At 51.0% G+C, this 10,935-nt stretch overlaps 1 protein-coding gene across 1 annotated transcript in view; it reads left to right on the forward strand.

The window, feature by feature from the left end:
* The window catches only part of LOC122542964 (adhesion G protein-coupled receptor A2-like), a 95,187-nt gene that overhangs the window by 67,535 nt on the left and 16,717 nt on the right, over positions 1-10,935 (forward strand). Inside the window, exons 5-10 of the mRNA XM_043681106.1 lie at positions 1,423-1,636; positions 3,788-3,952; positions 7,119-7,317; positions 8,648-8,797; positions 9,869-10,030; positions 10,556-10,747. Coding sequence (XP_043537041.1) covers positions 1,423-1,636; positions 3,788-3,952; positions 7,119-7,317; positions 8,648-8,797; positions 9,869-10,030; positions 10,556-10,747 — 1,082 coding nt within the window. The remainder of the gene's footprint in view (positions 1-1,422; positions 1,637-3,787; positions 3,953-7,118; positions 7,318-8,647; positions 8,798-9,868; positions 10,031-10,555; positions 10,748-10,935) is intronic.

A 10,935-nucleotide genomic window follows, 5' to 3' on the forward strand; every position in this document is an offset into this window, starting at 1 on the left:
ATCCACGAACACCAACTAGCCATGAAACAACACGACCAGCTATCCTTAGTAGCCACACACACAGACGACAAGCAACATGAATTCAACTGGGACAACACTACTATTATAGGACAAGCCAAACAGAGAACAGCCAGGGAATTCCTAGAGGCATGGCACTCATCCACAGATTCAATCAATAAGCACATCGACCTGGACCCAATATACCGACCACTACAGCGGACAGCTGGAACTGACAACCGGAAGCGGCAGGGACAGACCACTATAAGCACCGGAGGAAACATCACAGAAGCGCTTCACAGGAGGCTCCCAAGCACTGAGGATGTCACTTAGACAGGGGACAAAACGTTTGCAACAAAAACTTACAGCTCGGCGAACACAACCACAACAGATGGGATCCTGCCGCGTGGATCCCAGAGGAGTCTGGATCCTGCCGTGTGGATCCCAGAGGAGACAGGATCCTGCCGTGTGGATCCCAGAGGAGTCTGTTGCACCATTTGACAGAGTCCCTGGTTGCCGGCTCTCCCTAACTAAGCTGCAGGATGGAGCTGGGCTGTTTGCTTGTTGTCCAGGCCTGGCGTTTCAGTGCCTTCAGTATGTTTCCCTTGAGGGGGCTGTGAGTGAGGGAACCTCCTCAGTGCAGTGTGTACCTGTACTGGGAGGAGCTGCCCAGCTCCGGGCACGAGGGTTCGAGGGAGACACATACTGAGGCCAGCAGCAGCTGGGGCAGCCGGTTCAGCAATTGGAGGGAAGCCAGTCTCCCAGAGCAGGCAGTGGTCCTCAGTGTCGGCCCTCAGTGTTGCAGCCCAGCCCAGGGACTGTGTGCTGACAGACACACTGATGCTTGGGGCAGGCTGTAGCTGCTGCTGCTGTCCGGGGTCAGAGCACAGTGACTGTGGGCTGTGGGCCTTCTACACTGTGGGTTGGTGAAATCCCGAATCCCACAAACCCATTGGGGCACATCCAGATGAGGCGTGCTGTGTCCCCAAGGTTAGATCAATAGCACCTTCTTTAATGAGTGAATGTGAAATGTTTCTCCCCTCTGTATGGTGTGTACCTGGGACAGGATGGATTTCACAACAACAAAGACTGTTACCATCGTAGTGAGTGGAATAAGCTGGCTGGTAACAAGTTAAACTTTATTCCAAACTCTGGTACTCAGGAGGACATGTTCAGCAATGTGATTTTGGATGAATTTTCTGAACAAAGTCTAGTTTGGAGAGAAATGAAGTCTGGGAGGGCAGTGACAGCATCTTCAGGAATAATCCCTGAAAGGGGATCACAGACACACTTCCAGCAGAGAGGAATTATTGGGTTGTGGGGCAAGGCTGAGAACACAGGAGGTTTGAAAGGGTGGGACAGTGGGAAAGTGATAACCTCTGCTTGCTGATGAACTGATGTTACTGAATTCTCTCCTGGATCTAGATGGGCCACTGGAGCTGCCAATCCTGCAGTTGATTCCATCCCTTCGGCAGGTAGTTTTCCAAGGGGATCGGCTGCCGTTCCTGTGCACCGCGACCTATTTGGACAACAGCACCAGGGTGTTGTGGTACCATAACAACATGTTGGTACAGCCACAGGAGGATGGAGCTGCGATCACTGTCGAGAGCTTGATTCACGACTGCTCTCTGATATCCAGGTATTCTGAACACACTCACAGTCTACCAACTCCTGAAGAACAGCCCCAGGGAATCCCAGCAATGACCACTTCACAAACACAGCAGCTTCCTGTGCTTACTTTCCCCCACTGTCAAGCAGTCTTTCTCACCAGGAGCGACACGTTAGTTGAAGTTAAATTGTAATTTGGTATTTAGTGTATAAGGAACAGGGAAATGGCTCACTTCCATTTTAGATTTGTAATTGGAAGTGGTGTCGGGGTGTCTGAAGCTTTGCTTGAGTGCATGCACTTTTAATAAGGTGTTTACAATCCTTATCGCATCAGATCAGGGCTCCTGGTTTAGTGCACTGAAAAGCAACAATTCCAAAATTCCACACATGCTCTGTCTCTCTCTCGCTCACACACACACACTCTTGCACACGCACACAGGCACACACATATACACACAAACGTGGACACAGACACGTACAGACACCAACATAGACACCCCCCACCATGGACATGCACAGACACATACAGACACAGAAGCAATGTGTGCTCGAGGTTAGAGGCATCTGAATTCCCAAAGGGCAGGGATTTGTTTGGAAGGTCGGAGTAACAGTTTGGTGAATGTGCATGGAGTGGCCCAGGGAGAGAGAACAGCTAAAGGGAAAGAGCTTTCAGTGACTGCACAAACATTCACCCGAAGGAAACTGATTGTAGCTGTTCTGGCCCGAGGTAGAGTCATACATAGAACATACAGCACAATACAGGCCCTTCGGCCCGCGATGTTGTGGTGACCTTCTATCCCACTCGAAGACTAACCTACATACCCTTCATTTTCCAATCATCCATGTCCCACCACAGCTGGCAGTGCATTCCACACACCCACCACTCTCTGTGTAAAGAACCTCCCTCTAACATTTCCCCTAAACCTTCCTCCAATCACCTTCAAATGATGCCCCCTCGTGATTGCCATTTCTGCCCTGGGAAAATGTCTCTGACTATTCACACAATCTATGCCCTCATCACCTTGTAACACCTCTGTCAAGTTACCTCTCATCCATCGTCACTTCAATGAGAAAAGCCTGAGCTCCCTCAACCTCTCTTCATAAGACATGCAGCATCCTGGTAAATCTCCTCTGCACCCGCTCTAAAGCTTCCACATCCTTCCTATAATGAGGTAACCAGGACTGGAACAACACACCATACACCTTTGTAACAACCCTATCACCTTGGGATAAAGGATTCACTGATGGTGGAGCAGTGGTCAGAATATTGTTGGGTTCAGAGGGCTAGTCCCGAATGGAATCTTTTTCTCATGCCTGTCATGAAATCTTTCGAAGCTTCCTTTTCCCCAATCTTGGACACTTGATCTTTTCTTTTCTTGTTCATAAACTTGTCGACTCCTGGGAGCGTGAGTGAGTGAGAATCAATCTGAGCTAGGACTGGAACTCTGTGTCGACCCGACATTGTCATCGTTTCCAATTGCACACTCACAGAGTCAGAGAGATGTACAGCATGGAAACAGACCCTTCGGCCCAAGCTGTGCATATTGACCAGACCAATCTAGTCCCACCTGCCAGCACCCGGCCTATATCCCTCCAAACCCTTCCTATTCATATACCCATCCAAATGCCTTTTAAATGTTGTAATTGTACCAGCCTCCGCCACTTCCTCTGGCAGCTCATTCCATACACATACCACACTCTGTGTGAAAAAGTAGCCCTTTAGGTCCCTTTTATATCTTTCCCCTGTCACCCTAACCCTATGCCCTCTAGATCTGGACTCCCCGACCCCAGGGAAAAGACTTTGTCCATTTACCCTACCCATGCCCCTCATAATTTTGTAAACCTCTATCAGGTCACCCCTCAGCCTCCGCTCCAGGGAAAACAGCCCCAGCCTGTTCAGCCTCTCCCTATAACTCAAATCCTCCAACTCTGGCCAACATCCTTGTAAATCTTTTCTGAACCCTTTGAAGTTTCACAACATCTTTCCAATAGGAAGGAGACCAGAATTGCACACAATATTCCAACAGTGGCCTAACCAATGTCCTGTACAGCCGCAACATGACCTCCCAACTCCTGTACTCAATGTACTGAAGTGAGACTGACTGAAAGGCATCTTCCTTCCTTTTGAATTGCAGTCAGTTGATGCAAGGGTTAAAGTGATCTTCATGCTTGTGTCTTGCAGTGAACTAATCCTTTCAAACATTTACCTGCTTGCCAGTGGGGAATGGGAGTGTGTCATCACAACATCACGTGGCAAAGTATCCAGGAAAGTGGACATTGTGGTGATCGACACATCTGCAACGTACTGCCAGGCTGAACAGGTCACAAACAACAGGGGAGAGTTCAGGTCAGTGTGACGTGTGTGTGTGACGTGTGTGTGTGAGTGTGTGTGTGTGTGTGACGTGTGTGTGTGTGACGTGTGTGTGTGAGACGTGTGTGTGTGTGTGTCAACGGGAGGGAGTGGGCAGTGTCAGACAGAAACAGAATCACCTGGAGAGACTCTGGCAGCCTCTGTGCAGAGAGAGAGAGAGAAAACAGAGTCACTGTTTCAGTCCAGCGACCTTTCACCCGAATGAGCAGCATTGTCAGACTGAGCTGGACTGACATGGGGCAGTTTCAGTGAACTTTCCCATGGCCATCACTGAGGCCCTGTCTCCTTCCTTCCACAAGGTGGATGTCTGTCTGCCCTCAGCTTGAACTAGGGGCTGTCTTCACTATGTTCAGCTGTACCTCCCAAGAAACAATTCCCACCTCCAGCAGGGACAGCTGTATCCTCAGAAACATCAGCAGGGAGCAGGGAGAAGGGAAGTCAGAGTTATAGAGCCTGGAAACAGACCCTTCAGTCCAACTTGTCCATGCCGGCCAGATATCTGAAACTGATCGAGTCCCATTTGCCAGTATTTGGCAGATATCCCTCCAACCCATTCCTATTCATGTCCCCATCCAACTGTCTTTTACATGTTGTAATTGTACCCACTTCTAACACCTTGTTCCACACATGCACTACCCTCTGCATTAAAATGTTGCCCCTCAGATCCCTTTTAACTCTTTCCCTTCTCACCTTTGAGTTATGTTCTCTAGTTTCGGACTCCCTTACCCTGGGAAAATGACCTTGGCTGTTTATCCTATCCGTGCCCCTCATGATTTCCTAAAGACCTGTCATCGTCTGCAGAGCTCCCAGAGACTTTGCCACCAGTGAGGTGTTGAGCATTTGGTGATGTCCTTGCTGTGGGATCTGTCTTGTTGGACCATGATGTTGTGTTGTTTGGTCGAGGGGTAAATGTTGGCCTCAGGACAGTCCTCCTTCGGATATAGTCATGGGATCTTTTCCAAACCCCCCCCGAGAGGGACAGACACAGCCTCAGGTGAATGTCACATCAGAAACAGCAACACTCACTGAGCCAGGCTGAGCTGCTTCATCACTGAGTGCTTGGCACAGAGCTGGGGAGACAGTCACATAAAGGGTTAAAGCAGGATCTCACAGGGTATACTTTCTAAAAGCGTGTGGGAACAAGGGGTTTTTAAATGGCACTGGTAATGTCTGCAGGCCACGAGCTATAGGTGTTGGAATGCATTTGGCAGTGGAAGAAAGTATAACACGGGCTGGTTCAAACTGGGAGACACCGTGGAAATGTGGTTTGAATTAATGCAGAGGCCCAGCTTGAGGGCAGGATAGGGAATATCAGAGAGTCCAGAGGCCGGGCTGTATGTAGGAGATACACTAAGGGAGGGAGAACCTGCCAGATTGTTCCCAATAAAACGTGACTCCCCGCCCATTTGCTTCTCTGCTTTCTGAAGAAAGCCTGAATCCGATTGTCAAAGTGTACGTGAGATGCTTTCACAGTGAGCCAGGCCAGGGCCCAAGGAGTTTCATAACTCCACAGACAGAGCTGCTGAACAGAGCCAGGATCTCCCCACACCGTGCCTTCTGTGATTCAGCACCTCCCTGTTCACAGCCAGGGGTCAGGGCACATACAGAAACTCCTGTTCTCGACACTCTGCCCAAATACTTCCCAGACTGGGGCCAGGCACCCTGGGGTCTCTGCTCAGAGCCGCTGAAGCCACAAAGCCCTGGGTGAGACCCCAGTGTGAGCCATGTGACAGTGCTCCCTACCAACATCCTGCCTGTCCAACTGGAGCTCGGTAAATGGGCTAGTCCTGGTGTCGTTTGGCACTGTGCTGTCAGCCAGTTTACTGAGCCTCGGGAAATTCAGGGGAAGCCTCTAGGGTACAGCTGTAAATACAAAGACAGGACGTGGTGTTGGTCGACAGGGTTAGCTTGTTTTCAGCCTCGTTATTTTTGAGTGAGAACGACATTGGAAAAGGGCAGTATTCAGTCAGGCTGTGCTGGCTGTGGGAGGCTGTGTGATATGGGGAAGGACACTATGACAGACCCCACTACCCCGTTGGATAACAGCATGAGCCTGGTGTCTGCTCTGTCAAGGTGCAACCCCAGGGAAACAGCCGTGCCCTGAGACCCTTGTTCCCTCAGCCTTCCTGGAGCACCGTGTTAGGGTGAGATTGTAATTTGCAGTTGAGTGTTGTGAGGGCAGGCTGCAGCACACTGACAGTGAAAGCTGAGAGCCAGGGACTACCCTGAACTCCATGGTAAGGCAGAAGGTCGAGCTGTGTGGGTAAAGGGATCCCCCTGCTGTCCAGTCCTGCCATTGCCCAGCACACACACCTCTCTCTCTCTCTCTCTCTCTCTCTCTCTTTCTGTGTAAAAATATTGCCTCTTGCATCTCTTTTAAACTTTCCCCCTTTCACCTTAAACCTACTTCCTCTTGTAACTGATATTTCTACTTTGGGAAAAAGACTCTGATTATCCATTTTATCCACGCATCTCACAATTTTGTAAACTTCAGCCAGTGCCATGTTCAAGTGAAAACAAACTATGTTTGTCCAATCTCTCCTCATAGCTAACACCCCAAACCAGGCAATATCCTCATAAACATTTTCTGTATGCTTTCCAAAGACCCCACATCCTTCTCGTGATGTGACGACCAGATCAATATTCCAAATGTGGCCTAACTGAAGTTCTACAATAGCTGCAACATGACTTGCTAATTTCCACACTCCATGCTGTGACTGATGAAGGCAGCCATGCCCTACACCTTCCTGAACACCTTATCCCCTTGTGTTGCCACCTTCAGGGAACCATGGACCTGTCTACCTCGATCCCTCTGTATGTTGATACTACTAAGAGTTCTGCCATTTATGGTAAACCTCCCTTCTGTATTTAACCTGACAAAATCCATCACCTTGCATTTGTCTATATTAAACTCCAACTGCCATTTCTCTGCCCAAGTGTCCAGGCTGTCTGAATCCTCTGGCAATCCTCCTCACTATCAGCAGCTCCCCATTCTCTGTATAATCCACAAACTTACAAACCAGACCATCTGCAATCTTCACCCAATCATTTCGATGTGTTTCAACAATAGGGGTCCCAGCACTGGTCACTGAGCAGGATCGCGTTTGTATTGTCACACAGGATGTTGTTCTCTCTCTGCTAGGTGGCCTCGTACTCTGGCTGGGATAACTGTCTATCAGCCGTGCCTGCAGTATCCCTATCCTTCCAGCTCTGTCAACGGAGTCTCCCTGGAGAAGAGGACTTCCCGGAAATGCCAGCGCTCAGGCCAGTGGGAGGAGGCGGATTATTCCGAGTGTCTCTACACCAATGACTACACCCGGGTCCTGTACACCTTCATCCTGGTGAGTCAGCCCAGGCGTGCGAGAGCTGCTGCTCAGCTCAGACTATTCCCCTGTCACCAGCTAGTGGATACCTGTCTGCCCTGAAACAAGAAAGTCCAGTCACTGCTGTTGTCATCGGCGTGCACCCTTCCAGCTGCTGTCTTTGTGGAGACAACAGCAGCTGGAGTCCTTTACAGCTGCTGCACCATTCAGTGACAAACCAGAGACCTCCAGTCTTCAGGGAGGGTTCCCCACCTGCCTTGCTGTGTTCTTCCAGCCTCCTGTTTGATTACCTTGGAATTCCAGCATCGGCAGTTCTCTGCTCTTTGCCCTGGCACCTTCCCCCCCCACACCCACTCGCCTGCCCCTGAGAACCTTTGACCCACTCGTTTACCCAAAACTCAATGAGATCTGCCTGAAGCCCACTGGATCAGCCTGCTGCCTGGGGAAACAAGCTGAGCAGACTCACCACCCTCTCAGAGCAAACGCTGGCTTCCTGAACAGGAGACCCTTCATTTTGAAAGCTTGCCCCCTCGTTCTAGCCCCAGCTCCAAGAGGAAATGTCCTTCCAGCATCGTCTGTATGCCTTGGCTTTGGGTTCAGTCAGGTTAGCTCTTGTTCTGTGGAACCCCAATGGGTGCAGGTTCGATCTGACCCAGCTGTCCTCAGACAAGAAGGTCCTTTTCCCTGGAATGAGATGGTGGGACCTTTGCTGCATAGTTTTGAACAGCCTCCTGTCTCCTGTCCTTTCTTAAAGAAGGTGACATCAACTGCACACACTCACGTGATTCCACCAAGTCTGACAGAGTGAATTATCCCTTCCCCTCCAATTTTCTCAGCATTCCCAACCACCTGCACGTTGTCTGGTTTGGGATTGGTCTCCTATGGCCCTCCCCTTCTACTCCGCAATTCTGGAATCTCTCCTCCTGCCAAGTTTGCAATTTCCCCACCCTGTAGTCCAGCTGCTAACTTCCTGGCCGGTCTCGATGCCTGTGTAGACTCCTTGCTGCTCCTCTGAACCAACTGGACAGCAGCAGACTGACCAATCCCACCCATTGGGTTCATCCAGCCCATTCACCGAGCGACTGTACTGACCTCATGTCTGATGGAGATGGGATGGGATGGGATGGAACGGGTTGATGAGCAGCTTGATGGCACTTTATGGTGGATATCTGTGTTGAAATTGATCGATTACCTGTGTACCTGAGAATGTGCTGGACACTGTGATGGAATATTCATGATCTTTTCACATTTCAGGCTGGATATTTGGATGCATGACCTCTGTCTCACTCTCTCTCTCTCTCTCTCTCTTTCCCCCCCCCACCCCTCCCCGTGCATGGGTGGTCTGCAGATGCCCATTAACAGTTCCAATGCCCTCACCCTTGCTCATCAGTTGCTGGCCTACACAGTGGAAGCTGCCAATTTCTGTGATATGATGGATGTCATTTACGTGGCTCAGATGATTGAGAAATTCATCAGCTTCACCGCTGAGATCCATGATGTAATGTATCAGTTTCTTTCTGTTTGACTGCGTGCTCCTCCTGCCTCCGGATGTGTGGACCAGCCTTTGTGCTGACCCTAACCCCACACTCGGGACGTGTAATGTTGTTGTGTCAGCTTCAATCTGTTTGAACGGCAGCCGGCGTATTTAGAACCAACCGTACAGCACAAGGGAGCACTGCTCAAATCAGCCACTGAACTGTGGATGCTGGAAATATCCCCAGGGCCCCTTCCCCTGTAACACCTACCCATTTCAGTGTCCAAGGGTCCAAACACACCTGACCTGCCCTTCCCCCAATCTAGTTTACTGCATTCACTGCTCACAATGTGGTCTCCCCTCCAGTGGGAACTGTTTCTCAGAATACCTACGTTCTGTCCCGGGGAGGAACAACCCGAGCTTCCAGATGTATGCCACTTGAGTACACCACCCTGCTCCCTGGTCAACATCTCTGTCTCCAGCAAACAAAGACCTGTGTCTTCCCTTTCCCCACCACCCTGCACATCTCCCATCCTCTCCCCAGCTGCTGTCAGTTCTGAGGAAGGGTCACTGCACCTGAAACCTCAACTCTGATTCTCTCCACAGATGCTGCCAGACCTGCTGAGTTGCTCCAGCAACTTCTGTTTTTGTCCTGGAAGGACAGGATCCAGTTCTATTCACAGTGCCCTGTGCTGATTCGATCCCATTCAGGTCACAGTGCTGACTGGACCAAGGTGTGAGTGCCAGGCAGAATTGTCGGACTGTTAGGGTCAAGGTGATGGAAGGGTCTGGGAGACAGATCTGTTTCTCCATATTCCAGGGAGATGTGATGGGGGATTGGAGCAGGGTCCTGTTGCAGTGAGAAGGATTGAGCTAGCCTGAGGGACGATCGAATGGACACTGGGACGGGTCAGCCTGGGGGTTTCTGGATGGTGTCACAGTGTGAATGCTGTTTCATCACCTTGCCACTCTCCTGTATGAGGGACCAGCTGCTGGTGGATGTGAAATTCCCATTCCAATAGAAACACTGACCATCCCCACCCTCTCTCTCTCTCTCTCTCTCGGCCCTCCCTCCCTCCCTCCTCCCCCCTGCAGCTCAGTGACCTGGTTGTGGAAATGGCCAGTAATATGATGTTGGTGGATGAACATGTTCTGTGGATGGCACAGCAGGACAGTGCTGCCTGTTCCAGGATTGTCCGATCGGTGGAACACATCGCTGTCCTCACCCTGGCGTCGGATTCCCAGGCCATCACCAAGGTAACGCTCCGGGAAACTCTCCATCCATCCCAGGCTCTTAGGCTCCCTGTCCAACCCCCCCTCCACCCCTATCTCTCTGCTCTCACTCTCTTCTGCTCTCTCTCTCTCTCCTGGATCAATCTCTTTCTTCCCTGGTCTCCCACTCCCTCTGAGCACTCTCTGTGGTCCCTTGCCCACAGCCAGCTGCCAGGGGGCATCTGGGTTGAAGAGGCCGTCTGTGCTTCACACCGACAGGGAGATGCAGCAAGATCCCACACTGCAGGCACTCCATCTCCACGGGGCACAGGGAGATCCCATCACTGTGGGAACCTTGCCTCACCGAGTAGCTTGCTGCTGACAGGAGGATGTGATGTTTAGGTGGGGGAGGTGTGTGATGGACAATCCCTGTGAGAGATTGGGATTTGGGGAAGTGGCGCTGGGGTTGGGATGGAAATGGAGGAGTTGTGTTTGGGATGAGATGACAATGGGGTTTGGGGCTGACCTTCAGAGATTTCAGCACAGTCAGCTCGGACTGTCTCCCCACAGGTTTCTACAAACATTGCAGTGGAAGCGTTCCTGGTGAAGCCAGCCGGATACATGGGTCTCAGTTGCACAGCATTCCAGAGGGAGCACCCATTCCCCAACAGGGAAGGCCAGGTGCATGGTACCAGACCACAACTCAGCTTCCGCTGTAACACTGGGAACCTCACCGGCTCGCTGAGAAACTTCCCCGTCAAGGTAAGGAGCTCGATGTTTCTGACTGGCACACAGGGTCACTGTCTGTGTGTGTTAGTCTGTGCCCTTTGTGTGTCTGTGTGTGTCAGTCTGTGCCCGGTGTGTGTGTGCGTGTCAGTCTGTGCCGTGTGTGTGTGCGTGTGTGTGTGTGTGTGTGCGTGCGTGCGTGCGCCCTGTGTGTGTGTGTGTGT

This window comes from Chiloscyllium plagiosum, chromosome 42 (genome assembly GCF_004010195.1).
Source record: "Chiloscyllium plagiosum isolate BGI_BamShark_2017 chromosome 42, ASM401019v2, whole genome shotgun sequence".
Taxonomy (NCBI): Eukaryota; Metazoa; Chordata; class Chondrichthyes; order Orectolobiformes; family Hemiscylliidae; genus Chiloscyllium; species Chiloscyllium plagiosum.